This window comes from Cydia pomonella, chromosome 17, assembly GCF_033807575.1.
Source record: "Cydia pomonella isolate Wapato2018A chromosome 17, ilCydPomo1, whole genome shotgun sequence".
NCBI classification, from domain to species: domain Eukaryota; kingdom Metazoa; phylum Arthropoda; class Insecta; order Lepidoptera; family Tortricidae; genus Cydia; species Cydia pomonella.
Window position 1 is genome coordinate 4,421,793 of NC_084719.1, and position 16,508 is coordinate 4,438,300.

At 37.2% G+C, this 16,508-nt stretch overlaps 3 protein-coding genes and 1 long non-coding RNA gene across 4 annotated transcripts; 2 read left to right on the forward strand and 2 right to left on the reverse strand.

Annotated features, from left to right (window-relative positions):
* Nucleotides 1-1,173: 1,173 nt before the first annotated feature.
* LOC133527290 (programmed cell death protein 7-like) lies at nucleotides 1,174-5,826 on the reverse strand. The gene is made up of 4 exons (XM_061864265.1): nucleotides 5,299-5,826; nucleotides 3,972-4,158; nucleotides 3,466-3,670; nucleotides 1,174-2,294 (listed from the first exon to the last, which is right to left on the reverse strand). Exons 1-4 carry the CDS (start codon nucleotides 5,824-5,826, stop codon nucleotides 2,210-2,212), a joined length of 1,005 nt encoding a protein of 334 aa, XP_061720249.1. The 3' UTR covers nucleotides 1,174-2,209.
* Nucleotides 5,804-9,362, reverse strand: LOC133527291 (tubulin-specific chaperone A). The gene is made up of 2 exons (XM_061864266.1): nucleotides 9,100-9,362; nucleotides 5,804-6,002 (listed from the first exon to the last, which is right to left on the reverse strand). The coding sequence occupies exons 1-2, from the start codon at nucleotides 9,306-9,308 to the stop codon at nucleotides 5,873-5,875; spliced, it is 339 nt and encodes a 112-aa protein (XP_061720250.1). The 5' UTR covers nucleotides 9,309-9,362; the 3' UTR covers nucleotides 5,804-5,872.
* A 389-nt stretch (nucleotides 9,363-9,751) lies between these two features.
* LOC133527292 (uncharacterized) lies at nucleotides 9,752-10,924 on the forward strand. The gene is made up of 2 exons (XR_009800853.1): nucleotides 9,752-10,316; nucleotides 10,568-10,924. It is a non-coding gene; the product is annotated as an uncharacterized LOC133527292 (long non-coding RNA).
* A 2,881-nt stretch (nucleotides 10,925-13,805) lies between these two features.
* LOC133527048 (chymotrypsin-2-like) lies at nucleotides 13,806-15,963 on the forward strand. Its single transcript, XM_061863933.1, has one exon. The coding sequence runs from the start codon at nucleotides 14,585-14,587 to the stop codon at nucleotides 15,371-15,373; it is 789 nt and encodes a 262-aa protein (XP_061719917.1). The 5' UTR covers nucleotides 13,806-14,584; the 3' UTR covers nucleotides 15,374-15,963.
* The last annotated feature ends 545 nt before the right edge of the window (nucleotides 15,964-16,508 follow it).

The following is a 16,508-nucleotide window of genomic DNA, read 5'->3' on the forward strand; positions in this document are numbered from 1 at the left end:
AAACTTAACACGCCATTTTACTTTGATCCATATTCTTTCTGATTGCGTTAAAGTTGTTAAATATCAAAAAATTGCGCCATCTACCAGGCATCGGCTAAATGTTGTGGCGCCATTGCTCGAAACGATGCCGCCTCTCTGGCCTTTGATCTATAGGGAATATTACGCGAAACTCTGGGTAGGGGGCGCCACTACCACAATCCATCACAATCTGAGGGTCTACCGCGGAAGAAAATCGAAATTTCGTTATCTAACCTCTCTATCACTCTTGCATATTTGAGCGATAGAGAGGCAGATAACTAAATTTCGAGTTTCCCAGTAGGGCTTTTGTAAACAAATGTCACATTTTATTATCTATGAAAACTTGTCAAAAAACCGTTTAAGGCACAGTATGTATAAGTTACTCTATGGTTTAATATACGTGCTAGTGCTGCACTCTGGCGGCAGAACGTTGCAGTAATACTTTCTACTAGATGGCGCCACTTTTTGATAATTAACAAATTTAACACATATCATTGACAGAATAAGGATCAAAGTCAAATTGCGTTCTAAAAATTTTAATCATGTGTCGAAAGATAGCAGTAAATTTACTGTAGCTACAAAGTTTTCTTTCACAATCCACCTCTATTTCAAATTCTCGATATTAGCGCAGCGCCCGTGCAGATCTAAGCATGCATCCGGTGAGCACAAGCTTTTACATTGTAACATTTATAACCGAGATTGTGAGTTGTATTAGAATACCGTAAGGATGTGGTTTGACTGTTTTTACCGTAACTTCGTACTCGATATCCATATACCTACATTGGACAGTAAATAAAAGACTTTATTATGAACCCGGAAGCCGGAATACAGTTGTTTTATTCCACGAATAATAACACCTATCTCAAAAAAAATCAAGTGACTTCTGCTCGGAATTATTTAAACTTAGGTACATCTGGATTTTCCGTACACACTTAAGATTTTATAACGGCAGGTAATGCGATTCTGGAGTAAAAAAATAATCCTAAACCATCATATCTAAAATTAAAAAAAAAACTAGTTTTTTTTTCTGAAAATTACCAAAACGCGAGACAAAGTTCGGAAAATGCTAAAAAAAGTTTTGGAATGAAACCCTTATTTTAAGATGCTTATTTTTAGTTCATTCGCGTAAATTGGGAAAAAGAAACCACTACAAAATTACAAAGCATTAAAATTATTTTTATTGATAAAATTAAGGCCACATCATAGCAAATAAATCATCGGTTACACAGTAATAATAACAATTGTGATTTTAAATTTAAAAAATGCAAAAATTAAAAGCATAGTGCTTCAAATGTACCACAAACATCCCATGAAATTGTACAAGTCTAGAAATCTTTGAAAAAAGTTAACTCCTTTTAACGATTAAAACGCTTCATGTTCGGGATTTGGCGCCAAGAGCTATTTTCTAAACACTCCTCCTTTCGGCCGTTCTCGGCTCCGTTCGGCTCAGCATTTCTCCGAGCAATTATTAGGGTTGGCACAACTTGACGTCCCTTTGCGTGCACGACCACAGATAAGATATTAGTAAAAAAAAAATACAACATATCCGATAATTAATGAAACAGACAGTAATGTCAAACCTGCTTACTGTATTACTACTTATTGTATTTTTTTTTCTCCTCTGAAGACTAGCTAGTAAATAGATTTTACTTAAGTATGGCTCATGATTTAATTTTCTTTATGCTGTTAGTATGTATGTTAACATTATGTACTTAATAATGAACCTCCAGGTCTATGATTCTTAAGTATGTTAAGTACTCTACATTGTACTTCAAATCCATTTGTATATGTGACTGTTTGTGTTCTAATTTTGACAACCCTAAATAGCCAAAAGGGATAGTGCCATACATTAGAAAGGGACAGCATAATTCGTCCCGGAATAGCTGTCAAACTAATAGTACCGCTAATATTATTTATTCTGTGACATTAGTCTTTTGAGACAGAGAGAAGTTTGCCCGTCAAAAAACAACCTTAAGGTTTTAAATTTAGAATTGAATACTGATTATCATTGCTGACCCGTTGTCGCGTCCGTGGGACTCATGGGTACTTAATTATAACTGTAAAAAAAATCGGAACTCCCGAAAACAAGATATGAATGATTTTTCGTTCGCACTTATGATTAGAGTAGAAATAAACAGGCAGGTAGAGTATTAGTACTCTAAATAGTAGGTTTGTAAGGCATTATTATTTATTAGTTTTTCGTAGTAGGTTCAGGAACGACCCAACCAACAGGGAGAGGTGAGCCGTCGTTGCTGATATGCTGGTCCCATTGGGCCCTGAAAAAAAAATTAGTCAAACTGTCAAATAACTAGAAAATGGCGGAATTCAACAATCGAAAGTTTGACTTATGGAAGGTAGAGTTAAGGAATAGAATGTCCATGTACCAGAAATTTCTGACTAAAAACAATAAATATGTGGCGCTACAATACCTAGAATACTTGAAAAAAAATCGAATCATAGACACCGCACTTTACTCTGTCAATAACGCCTGGGTTCTTAGTAAAAACTTCTTGGTAAAAACAAAAAATCCATTGACCCGCATTTTTGAAATTTTTTGAATTTTGAATTTTATGCTGAGTCCGTTCCTTTTGCCGCGCATGCCTATTTTTAAAAAAAAGTTAAACATTGTATTTTGTGTGGCAATAAATGGTTTCTTATTCTTAGCTATTCTAGCGCTACTCTGGAGAGATTTGGAACTATTATTTATAGCTGACAGCTGGACACTTGCAACAGTTCTGCTTACGGAGATTCTATTCCTTGCCTCTACCTTCCATAGTTCGACTAAACTTCTGTGCATGTTCATCTTCATCAACATCTTCATATGGGGATCAACATAGAGAGTCAAAGTTCAGTTGCTCCGATCAAATCGCTAATTTTAGTACCCTGGAATTAGAGGGATTAATTCAAAGATCTTTAACTATAACAAGACTGTGCACTGGAGATTTTTGACAAACCATATTGGAACCGTATTTAGCTACTTTTAAGGTTGATATTGCTTTACTACAAAGTTACAAACAAACGACACGAGACAGGATAGTCGAACAGAGTGTGTCCTTTTCTAACAATGTGCCAGGGGTCAGTGTACCCTATACGTCTTGGTAATATTTGTGAAAGAAAGGGACAAACTCCATTTAAGTCATCTCTCGCTCGGCCCGTTTTTTCGCATAAGTGCACGGTCTTGCCAGGAATAAATAAGAACCGTATCGGAACGAACTCGATGAATGTCTACTTACTTAAGTTTACTTTAGGGTAATATTACTATTTTAGTATTGCAATTTCAAGAAATAAATTCATTATAATTTTATTATAATATTTATAACAAAAACAAACCGCATACTGTATAGTTTTTTTAAACGAAATCAATACGTAATTTTTATTTTATTTGATTTTAATTTATATTTGACATGAATATCAAAAAATATTTTTAAATTATAATCATAACCATACCTGACCGACAAAAATCCGCCAACATCTCCTTCAAAGTCAAACTGTGGTTCCCCGTCGAACATAACATCCTTCCACATCTTCAGTGTGTCCAGAACACCCTCCATTTTGCCGACAACTGGTTGAGGTTCCTTCAGTTGGTCGCGGAGCAGTTGCTCTTCTAGTTCGTAGTTCGAGAGCCTGGCTTTCCAGAGGGATATTAGTTTTTCTGTTGACAAATTAAATCATGACAATGAATCTAATCGTAATATAAGTTATTTTCATCACACTTGCTCTTAGAAAAAGATCTTATTTCATGCAGGTGTGCTCAAGGACAAAGGCCTATTTTGTTCCCGCGGGAGTTATCTTTAATTCCCTTTACCCCCCCCCCCCCCCCCCCCCCCTCGTTGCACAATGTACTATTATGCCAGATGAGAATATAATTAATATTTGAGAAAAATATTTAAATTTACAATTTTTAGTGAGTTTTAGTTGTCACCTGAGTTTGGTGATATGCGAGTATTACTTACCAATATTGTTGTTGAACTCCGCCTCATCATTCTCCGAGCACTGCTCCCCGCGGCCCCTGGCAGTGTTCTGGCGGGCTCTCCGCAGCCTCCTCAGGGCCTCCAGCTTTACGATAAGCTTCCTGGCATCGTGCTTCATGCTGAGAGTGTCGCGGAGAATGCTGTCCGCTGCTAGTTTAGCTTCTTCATCCTGAAATTTAAAGTTGAAAGGTAATTACTAAATAAATTTCGTTTTTAGTTTTATGTTAATCTATTAAGGCAACCTTTTACTTTTGTGAACTTTTAAAGACTGTCACCTTATGCCATAGAAAAACACTGTTAATAAAAACATAGGAGGATACATACATACATAAATGGAGGAAAGAATAATCATCAAATTCCCCAATATTTATGACAGCAACAATTCTGAGATGGATGTATTCTACATATTTAAGTATTTATGTATATCCTCTAGGCCAGTGCTGGGCCAAGTAAGGCCCGCGAGCCAGCTCGTGAAAGTATTTTATCCAGCCCGCTGCCGCTACGGTCCTATGAAATAATTAGTATATGGCATTGGCCCACAATAATCGCAAATAATAATAAATTTTTGCTGTAATTGCCAGCCCCACTATTAAATTTCTTAAGTGGGCATTACATTATACAAATTGCAGAGCGCTAGCTGAGCTAGTGCACTAGCGAACCAATCTAGTGCGATCATATGAGCTCTGCCGCACTAGCGGTACCTAGCGCACTAGAAAGCATAGTGTAAATGGTTTTAGGCACACCACCAACGCACTAGAATGTAGAAGGTTTGGATGTTTTATTGTTTTAGTTATTGCATTTCAAGTACAAAATGACGCAGCCAGACTAGGGAAAAGGAAGTACTGCTAAACATGATTGAACTTTATAAAGACATGCCATTTTTATGCCTTGATATACTAGCTCTGTTCGAAAGATGTGGTTCAATTCGAATGATGATCACTGCCGAATTGAAAATAAGACACTAACTAGCTTCGCTAGCTAGTGTACTGTAATGAACAAGGTCTTATTTATCTCGCCTTATTAGCGCTCTGCAATTTGTATAATGTAATGCACACTTTACACTTCCTGGCCACCAACAAAGCTTGCCCACCACTACTCTAGGTCTAGGCACCCACACATCAAAACTTGACAACACAAAATGTCAAAATAATGATTCAAAATACAATGGAATATGTATATTGTTATTTAGTACCCACAACACAAGCCTTATTGAGCTTACTGTGAGACTAGATTGAGTTGTGTAAGGTTGTCCGATTATTAAAAAAAAGTAACATATCAGATTCTTATGATAGTAGATAAAAGTTCTTACCAGTTTGACTTTTTTGATATCATCCTTAATTTTCTGCAGATTCTCATCTATTTTCCGAGAACTTTCTTCCCTTTCCTTGATCATCTCTTCCTTTTCCTTCTTCCTCTCGTTATTCAACCGTTTTAATCTCAATCTCTTTGCAGATCTCTTGGCCAAGGCTTTCCTCATATTTTCCAAACAATAATCATTCGTAAGAGACAAAATTTCATCAATTTTTAATTGGTTTTCGTTCATCTCACTTAATGTAGAACTCCATTCTTCTTCTGACAATGTGGTTAAGTTTTCAGCCAGTATTTTTCGCTTTTCTTTAAATTTATTTACAGTTAGCACCAGCGCTCGCATTTTTGCCCTTATTTCAGTAATAGAAACTGCTTTTTTAGAAACTTTAGTATCCAATTTCTCAAATTGTTTTACAAACTGTTCATCAGTGACCGCAGGGGGTATGTAATAGCTTGGTGGTGGGGGTGGAGGTGGAATATTTTGGAATGTTGAATTCCGGTTATCAAAATTTTTATTATAATAAGCCATGATTGTAATGATTATATTAAATAATTAAAAATAGTTCAGTATAAGTTTACGAGGCAGTGACCAATTGGCACTCGGCGTCTTTCAGCGCCTGTTGAGCCGCAAGGTAGTCTTCGTGCTCCTTGAGGTCCTGCTCTGTTTCTAGAGTATTCTTGAGATCTGCGAATGCTTTTGCTAACCTGAAAATACATTAAACTTGTATATATATTTTTTTAAACAGTTTAATTCCTTAACATACTACCCCTCTATCTACCCAGACAAGAGATATCTGGCTAAATTTATGCTGCCCCCTTCTACGCACTCCCCACTGGGGGCCCAACTTATTTGTTAATGGATCTGTGAGATCACGCGAGCAGACCACTTAACCCTAGTTTATCGCTCATATTTCAAGTGTTTGTTTTTTGGAAGAGCATGGCTTCATTTTGTTTATATTGGAAATACTATAAGCACATAACATATATCATTACAGAAACCATGGCTCGTTCGCAGAACGTGGAAAAAATGTGACATTCTCTACAAATATGCTCGTAAATTAGGATAAGTAGTGATTTATAATTATAACTTGTTTTATTCATTGTGACTCAAATATATAGCCTATCGACAAATGTGAATTATTTTAGGATATATGTAAAAAATATTGTTTTGAACGGATTTGAAAATAGCGTATGACGTACATACCCGACTCGCGCAAGAACTTTAACCTTTTAACTTTACTGTTTGCATGTTTTGCAACTTTTCGTATTTCTAGAAAGTGAAGTTATATTCGGCATCAATTTGTAGCTCACTTCATTGCATTTGTACTGGATGACGACTAATAAAGTATGTATACAATTGCCAATTACATCCACACTTTATCAGGCCTGGGGTCGACCGCGAAAATCGAAGTTCGCGAATTTCGGTTTTTGCGGTAGGCCCCCTGATATAGAGGGCCTACCGCGAACCACGTTTGACGTGTTGCCTCCATGCCACACTTACTTACGAATTTATAAGTGCGACAGAGAGGTAAGGTAACACGTCGAACGTGGTTCGCGGTAGGCCATCTGACCCGATTTCGGGCCCGAGAAAGAATATTTTTCCGTTTAACCAAATATCAGCACATTCGTGTACAATATTTGAAATGTAAAAAAGTGGTTCATATGCAAAAATATTAAACCTTGAAGATTTTTGGCGACTAGAGACAAAGTATTTTTTACATTTCAAATATTGTTAACTAGGCTTCGGTCCATGGGGGTCTAATTCCCTAAATGTCAGTTTCCACGAATGTCTATTTCCCTGATTGTCTATTTCCACGTATGTCTATTTTCCTGATCGTCTATATCCACGAGTGTCTATTTCCCTGAATGTCTAGTTCCAATGCCTCTTTCTGCGAACGTCCATTTCCACGAGTGTCTATTTCCCCGAATGTCTAGTTCCAATGCCTCTTTCTGCGACCGTCCATTTCCGGGAATACGTATTTACACACTGCACCCACGGGGTACCGCGAAGTAGGATACATGGAAATTTGCTATCTCCCTCCCTATCACACTCGCAAAAGGGATGCAAATAGCAATTTTTCGAATTTCGAACTTCGTGGTTATAGCCCTGTCCACCTGGCCTGTGGCTGCCCGACAGTTGTCTCCATTTAACCCGCCACTCTTGGACTTTTCTGGCCCAACTGTTATCGGTTTTTCAAGCTATATAGCCTGCCCGTATTGACGTATGACGACTAGACATTCGGGGAATTAGGCTTGTAGACACTAGTCGTTTCAGTAAATGGACGTATGACTACTAGACATTCGGGGAATTGACGCAACTCGACTAGGAAGGGTGGATATAATTGGCGCTGAGCCCTGAGGCCTTCAAAGGATTTAGGTTGACATATAAGAGCCAAGAGTCCTTTAGGAACTTTTAATATTTCTGGCTTAAAAATCAGGCGATGGTGGTGTGGTGTTGAGAGCCAATCGCTTACCACCAATCTGAAATATATCTGTCTCTCTTTTACAAATGCCAGTCTTAGTAAAAAACAAGTTCCAGCAAGATGTCGCGACGCGCAGGTGGAGGAAAGTTTAATCCCAATCCCCAAATTTACCATTCAATCCTGTTTGTTTGTCTAGACACCAACTTTGTTTTATCTGGGGGCATGGTAGTGCCCCCGCCAAGACGAGCAAAGCCAAGCGCAAGGGCACTACCTTAAGTACAATTACATTTCAAATTAATATTTTCTTTACAAGGCCCTTTCAGACTATGTTAATAAAGACCACATACTTGATGAAAACCGTTTACTTTGTGGAATTTAATGTAATTAGATATTACCAAAGAAAATATTTTATTCAAAGAGTTCAACACAATGTTATATGCAAGGATAACTTGTTACAAATATTATAATGTGAGACATCACAACAGTCTGATTTTGCTACGCAAGTTTTTTTTACTGAAATAAGTAGATAAAGAAAGTTTTTGATGTTTTTTTTAACAGAAGAGTTCTGTGACTTATTATATTTAAATATAAAAACATTTTCAAAAACCGTTTGGTTTTATTTTCTTAATCAAAAAGATACCTGATCCCATACAAAATGACACATTTAGCAATCAAAGTGAAGACTTAGAGGTGTTTATAGAGTCCAAATAAGTTTCAATCAAAAACATATTTCATTTCATCAGATTTTAAGACAACATATTTTTTTATCGGTACCCAGCAAAATAATACACATTTTAATTTAAATAAAGCATCTTTTCGACTGCAGGTATGAAGACTGGAAGTTCGTAACAAATACGGGGCACAAAATACTTGACAGGGATCTCCAGCCTGGGTAGATACATATATGCTTTTTTCTCAAAACCTTGACAAATGTATATGGCTTTTGTTTGGCCGGAGTTATCCATTTTGGGTTCCATGACAGGTTAAGTAATGTAAAAAAAATAAGGTAGCAAATTTACTGATGCCTTAGAGTTAATAACAAAAAATCAACGTTTCATTACAGTTTTTAAATCAAAGTTCAATGTCTTTACTGTTATTTGATGAGTAAAAAAATGTTCAATTGAAACAAAACCATAACAAAAACCAAAGATGTAGGAACTTTTTCTAATGAATACCAAGGATATAGTTAGTATAATATGTATAGTCATAGAGGATGACTAATACATTTCGCTACTTTGTTCCAATAAACAAAGATGCTACAAACATAACCTCAAAACCATCTGTTCCGTTATTGCACAATTGCCGCGTAAATATGGCCCAAAATAAAAAAAAAGCATTAAAACAATATTTTTACTAGCAAATTACTTTTTTACACATACCGTCTTTGACAGTCGGGGACCATCATAAGGGACTCCTGCAGAACCTCCTCTTGTTTTCGGATGTTGTGTTCGTCCTGGCCCTCGTCCTTAATCTTCTGTATCCTGTTCTTTTGTAGCTCGGCCTCCTTTTCATAAACCACTTTCTCCTTAGCAATGCGCTTCACAACGCCGGTCTTGATTTTAATTTGCCGAATTCTAGGATCTGCCATCGTGCTCAAAAATAGCTTCACTTGTTTTTTTTTAATGAGTTATGACAGTGACACTGACAGTACTCACAGTACGCGCATAGCGGTGCGTTCACATGTTCACATAAAGGTATACTGTACACATGATAGATACTAGCACGATAGCTTGCTTCCTACTAGCATGCGCGCGCTAAAAAGCATGCTTAAAAGTAGGACGTCGTTAACAATAACCTTTTTAGTGGCAAATAGCAAATGTATACAGTGCATAAGCATATATACGTTTATTAGCATGCTATTGCAGAGCTTGTGTAACATGTGTAACAGTACCTTGATTCACCTCAGTGCTCAGTGATTCACACAAAATAAAAACAAATACAACTATACTCATCCCTTCCTATTGGTACTCTGCTAGTACTAGGAAGTCAAAGGCAGTATGATTCTCTCTATGTTGAAATGAGACAGTCCCGGGCAAGGCCTGTCGACTTCCTTAGAAAGACATGACGCTTCATAATTGCGCATGTGTGGTCTGACCTTCTGGAAATAGATACCAGTTATTAATATAAAAATATTTTGTTACAGCAACATTGCTCCTATCTAACTTTGTCTATTCAACTTTGGGAACAAATAAAATCATTTTTATCAAATATTTTGATTTATGTCACACTACCATATGTAAATTATTATTATTTTATATAAATTATTACCTATTTCAGTTTGTCTTAGTCTATGTTCATAAAATCTATGGAGGTCAGAGGCACATATACCCTCCATAAAGCCTTGCACTTGGGTCTGGCCGGTTAGAACATAGACAAAAGTCTGCAATGTCAATGCTGTCAAAGTCATTGACGCAAAACTATTTTTATTTTCAAAACTATCAGTTTTCATATAAAATGATTAAATAATGATTTATGTTGTTGAAATAGATTTATTGATTAATTTTTAAAATTAAAAATCCACCGCACAGTATCTCCGCTCAGACTCGGTTAAAATTTAATCCATTGTACTAAACTAAGAAACAACAATTATTTCAAGGTAAGAAATATTTTAATCTATAAATAAAATAAGTGTACTATTGCCAAATTCAAATACATAAATTTAATCTTACCACCCTCTTAAGTCGCACGGCCGCCCTATCGCGTCCAAAATTACAATCTAAATTCATCATAGATGTAAATTCTAACATTGTTTTAGCTGGCAATTTAGAACTCTGGTAGCTATTAGCAAGGTTAGTAATTAGGGACATAGGTTATAGTATTGTTTAAAATGTGATCGTTTTGTTTTAGAGGGTGAACGTGAGCAAAAAATCCTTGGGCGTCATATCATTTCCTTGGAAAGGCTCAAAATCAAAAGGCACGGATCCGCCACATAATTGTGACTAGTTGTAGTTTCCCGGTGACCATCAACAAGACCGCTGCACTGAGCTGTGGAGCAGAAAGTGTCCGACAATCGGATAGATGTAATAACAACTTTGTCTGTCATATATTCATGTAATTTTTAGTTTTTTGGGCTGATATATGTGATATGATTACAAGTTACACTAATTGCAATTGTGGAGTAAAATCAGATGTGCCAAAGATCATGTTTTAGATATATAAAAAGCTATATTAAATGCAATAAATAGTATATGTATATATATAAAATTGTTTTTATCATGAAGATTTTAATGACTTCTATTTATTGTTATGAAGGTGATCTGGGAATTAAAACATGCGCTAAAAATAGACGACCTAAACATAAATAACGCCTTAAAAAAATCAAAAGATAATCACACGCACAGGATAGGTTAACTATTTGGTACCCACATCAATAATGAACCGAAATTACCGACCTGTGGTCTCATTGAATAAAATTCATATAGGTATGTAGATATTATATGGAAGTGTCACAGTTAGTTCAACAAGCCCCGTCCGATACATAAATTTGTATAGAAAATGACTTTTTTCCTGCCTATTGTATGTTTTTCGAACGAATTAAGCTCTTTTGATCCTAATATATAGGAATAAAAATATTTATAACTTGATAATAAACTGTATTGTTACCTTTTATATTGAAAAAACTTTAAAATATAGATATCATTATCTCTTAGGACAAAAGATGCCTGTGATTTTGATTAATATGTAACATAATATTTTTTTATTTGATAAATACTAATTTAAAAACCTCACCCCAACAAAAACAAAAAATGAAAAAATACAAAAAGAAATTCCGTCGCCGGGATTCGAACCCAGAACCACTAGCTAGAACTGGATCACTACCTACCAAAACCCGCCAGGCTAAACCGGTTGTCAATTTTAGTACTGAGATACAAAGAGAGCGCCACTAGTATAAACGAACTTTTGAAAGGGGCATTTTTTTGTATGGAGTTAGCGTTCTTCTCCTAGTGAGTATTATATTCTTTGGTCCCGGGCCAAACTTATAGATTTCCGTTCGAAATGACGCCGCGTCCGCAGTAAGTCAACAGACGCGCTGATTTTTTTTCAAAAATGCAGAAGGCGTTCCACTAAAACGAAAATCGAAATTTTGTTATCTGCTTCCCTATCACTCTTCTATATTCAAGCGATGCAGAGGTAAATAACGACATTTCGATTTCCGTGGTAGGTCCCCCAGAGCCTTACTCTGTGGTCACAGATTTTTTTTTACAGGGGCAACATTCAGTTAACTTACAGGGCTTTACCGCCATGAATCTAGTATTTAGTAGTATATCTAGAATCTAGGATTGATTGAACCGACAAAGTGGTAAAATAAAATCTTAAAAATTTTTTTTTGGGTATCTCCCCTACACGTAATGTGTGGATCTTTTTGGTTTTCGCTTCAACCCTATGGTGTGGGGTGTCGTTAAATAGGTATTTCCAAACGAATAGGGGTATTCAACAAATATCACTAATCAATCACTAACACCTTATAAAACGAAGTGCCCCCTCGCGTCTGTCTGTTCTCGGTAAACCCAAAACTACTGAACGGATAAGCATGCGATTTTCACCTATCAATAGAGTGATTGTTAACCCGTGTGAAGCCGGGCGGTTCGCTAGTTTTTTGATAAAGTGAATATTTTAGAAAACAATCGCTCTGATAGGGAATAAAAATTGCGTTCCCCCGCCGCAGGAGTTCGTAAGGGATTTGGGTCGGCGGCTGAGGGAGAGGGGGTGCAATCCTCGGCCCGGATCGTACCTGCCGGCCTAGCCAAGGTGACAATGACTATGTCTTCGAAAACGAATCGCTTTGTGTCTATCTATCACCCTTCCATATTAGTGCGACAGTGACAGTTGCGTTTTGATCGCTACGGAGCGTAAGCGGTTTGCACGTTGGCTACGCGGCCTGGTCCAAATGAGGGTCGAACAGAGCTCATTAGCCATTCAGCGTGATAACGCTGCCAGTGTCATGGGGACATTTGAGCCAGGTACGATTCGTGAGGGTTGTTTTATATAGCTTAAATTATTATTTAAAAATTACTAAATAGATGCCGCAGAGGAGCATACATTGTATGTAATGCGTCCATGAACATCCGGTTAAAAAAACTTACTTCGAGCTTGTCTAATATTTAGAGGGAGTAAATTCCAAAGATGACTAGCCTGGATGGCGAAAGAATTAGTCATAACTCACAAAACCAGTATGGTGTGAAGGTCTGGTCAGTTTGAGAATGCGGGAGGTACGCAGCTCACATCCTAGATGAGGAGTATCGAAGATTGAATTTACTTTTGAGATATCCAGGAGCAGAAGGCCTACAACTAACAACACCCGATCAAGGTCTATTGTGACGGAAGGGTAACTACGGAACCCTACATTGAGCATGGCCCGACTGCTCTAGGCCGTTTTTTTTATTTATACTATGTCGGTGGCAAACAAGCATACGGCCCGCCTGATGGTAGGCTCTAGTTAGACTTTTATAGTTATTCTAGTCGTTGTGCGGCTAATTAAGACGAAAGTGGAGGGCCCCGCGCGAAATCGTCTTTTCATACAAACACAGTCCCCATTTTCCTCTCAGGGATTTATTAACATTATACAGGGTGTTTATTTAGCTACCTACAATCATTTACGGGGTGAATATATAGGTCATATGAGACCAGCCCCGATTTCGCGAAAAAAAATTGACTGTTTCATACATTTTGGCGGCCTGACCTTGACATTTTCTATGGGAGAGTAATTTTTTTTTGCGGTTTCGGGGCTGGTCCCATAGTAAAAGTTGCTCAGTTTGACCGATATATTCAGCCCGTAAATTATTGCAGGTGACTAAATAAACACCCCGTATGAATATATTTTTCTTTTACACTGTTTGTTGTATATTAACCATAGATATGCCTGATTTGATTTTTGTCGGTTTTTTTAATTATTATAAGAGTTAAGAGCATTTAAAAATTTGTATAAAACGGGTTTTTCGATCCTAATTTTAACAATAATCAAAAAATCGAAAAGAGTCAAACGTATTGGCATAGCTATGGTTAATATACATGTTATGTAATACAATTATGTAAAAATATTTCCCATAATGTCAATACGCAGAGAGGAAAATACGTATACGTTTGTATGGAGAAGCGGCCGTCCTCTTTCCTCTTAATACGCAGTGGGGCACATAACAATTGTCATCGCAAATGACTTCGCACGGACAGGCGTGGAGAACTGTTTCCGCCCTCATGATGGCTTGATTTATTACATACGCGAACAACTTGATTGAGTTATTTTAATGATTTCCTGCTGAGATCCCATTTTGTCCGTTTGATATTGTTTAATGAGGTTGTCGAGAAAATATACCTATTTATCCTCCTGAGACCACGTAGTGATTATATGCTCTTTGCTGAGACCCAGAAGCAATTGTTTTGTTTTTGAATGTGGAACCCTTAGTTTTTGTTTTTTTTTTTTTTTTATACCACTACGGTGGCAAACAAGCATACGGCCCGCCTGATGGTAAGCAGTCACCGTAGCCTATGGACGCCTGCAACACCAGAGGCATTACATGCGCGTTGCCGACCCTTTAAAAACATGTACACTCCTTTTTTGAAGAACCCCATACTGTAGCCCCTTGGGAAAACCTCGGCAGGAAGCTTATTCCACAGCCGAAGCGTTCCTTAGTTACATAATAAAAGTTCAAAATAGATTTTGGAATATGTACAAAAATTTGTACTCAGGGTCTTAGGAGGTTGTATATTTTTTTAATCTTGATACATTTCAATAAACGGTTTCTTGTTATAAAATGCAATTGAAACATAAAAACGAACATAAAACTAAGTGCACCATATTTTATTGCTTTCTTTCGGCGCTCGATAAAACAGTTTAGCCGGATCTATAAGTAGCGTACGGAACCTTTTATGATGTCCATCTTTCTTCTGCTGTTAATGGTAGAGTTCACCGTGGGTGCAATCCGGTCCAAGAACGATCTTCGCGTGTACGCCGGTGAAGACGACACCAAAGGCCAATTCTCCTTCGCCGTTATTCTGATATACGTGAAAAATAACCTCAGGTTCTGCACTGGAAATCTCTTAGACTTCAGCTGGGTACTCACGTCGGCCCACTGCGTAGAAACCCGGACACCTTTAGATATGTCAATCAAATATGGAGACTTCACTATGTTAGAAACTAATAAAATCGCAAAAGTATTCCAAATATTCCTCCATCCGAGCTTCTCTCACGTTCACGGTTTTAATGATATCGCACTGATATTCAACGAGAAAATTAATGGATTACCGTTCGGGAAACTCCTGGCGCTTGATTATAAAACGTTGTTCGGGCTGCCTGTCAGGTACGCCGGTTTTGGAAGAATAACCAAGGATCTCAGGCCCACCAGCCACCTTGACATTTTGGAAGAGCAGTTGATTCCGCTGCAAGTCGGTAGAGGTGTAGTGATCCCTTGCGAGTCTTACGAGTCGTTTAAATATAGTACGCTGTGCATAGCACCGAGATGTACCAAGGACCACCAGCAGGCTCGTTCGGGAGACGCCGGCGGCCCGCTCATGTATAGAGGGTGGATCATCGGAATCGAGAGGTCTATCCTGACCAAAGATAACCTAGCCATAACACAGTATATACCCGTTAGTTTATACGTCGTTTGGATCCGAAACATAATGCAATCTGTGGGCAACTATACGGGAAGAGTTTAATGATGACGTTTTTTTTCTTATTTGCTACCCGAATCCTTCGCTGGGATAACAGTGCAACAAAGGCACGCCTTTGTGCGTAAGTGTTCAGTATTATTTTTAGGTATAAATACAAATACCTATCTATGAATGTTATTGTTTAAGGTATATGTAATGTGGGCCTTGTCTCCTAATGTAAAAAATAAAAATGGAATAAAACTTTAAATCGTAATTCTAAAGTCAGCCTCTGTATGCTGGGGTCGATACCTCGTTGCTTATTATTATTTTTATTATAGCTTTATTTATCCATACATTTATTTACATGTTTGATACACTTTTTAGTTGATATAAGGTTTATTGTATGGCCCCTATAGGGTAGAAAGCCTCCTCCATCTTATTTCATGTTTGTCTGTTTTAAGATGTGGTTACCCAGTTTTTACCAGCTGTTTTTACAACATCGTCGCATCTTGCCTTTTGTCGTTCATCTCGTCTTTTCCCAATTCTTTCTTTCTTCCCATCTTTTCTCATCACTGGCCACTGTGAACTGGGGCCTTTAGGTTTTCAAGCCACATTTTTGTCAAACTCGACTTCTGATGATGGATTATGAGGAATTGTGGGAACTTCTGTAGGGCTAAGTATTTATTATTTGTCACCATGCCTGTCAGGTTCTAACAACTATGTTAGTGCGAATGTGATGGGCATAGTGACAGATGATAAAAATGGAACCATGCTGCCACTGCTGAACTCTTTTAAGTATACTTATAGCGATGCATTCGTTTTTATCTAAAAACCAAGCATTTTGCTTTTAAATAATGCGTGTTGGTGAAATGGAACTCCTCTACGGCATAAGATTTTTACCCGGTATTGTATTGTCCTAGCCTTCAGTATACATGTTGCATGGTAGGCTCTACGGAATAAAATTGTAGAAGTCATGTTTAACATTAATATTTAAGGCTGTAACTTACACTTATATGCGTTATGCCTGAATTAAATGATAACCTAATTAAAAAAAAAATTAGTCTTGAGGCTAATTATAATTGTTATGAGATGCAGTACTTATGCTTGTAAAAAATTAAATGGCATTTATAACTATTTTGTGAGGTCGTTATTATCTAATGAAAATAATTATCATATATTCACTTTACCTAGCGTCGTTCGG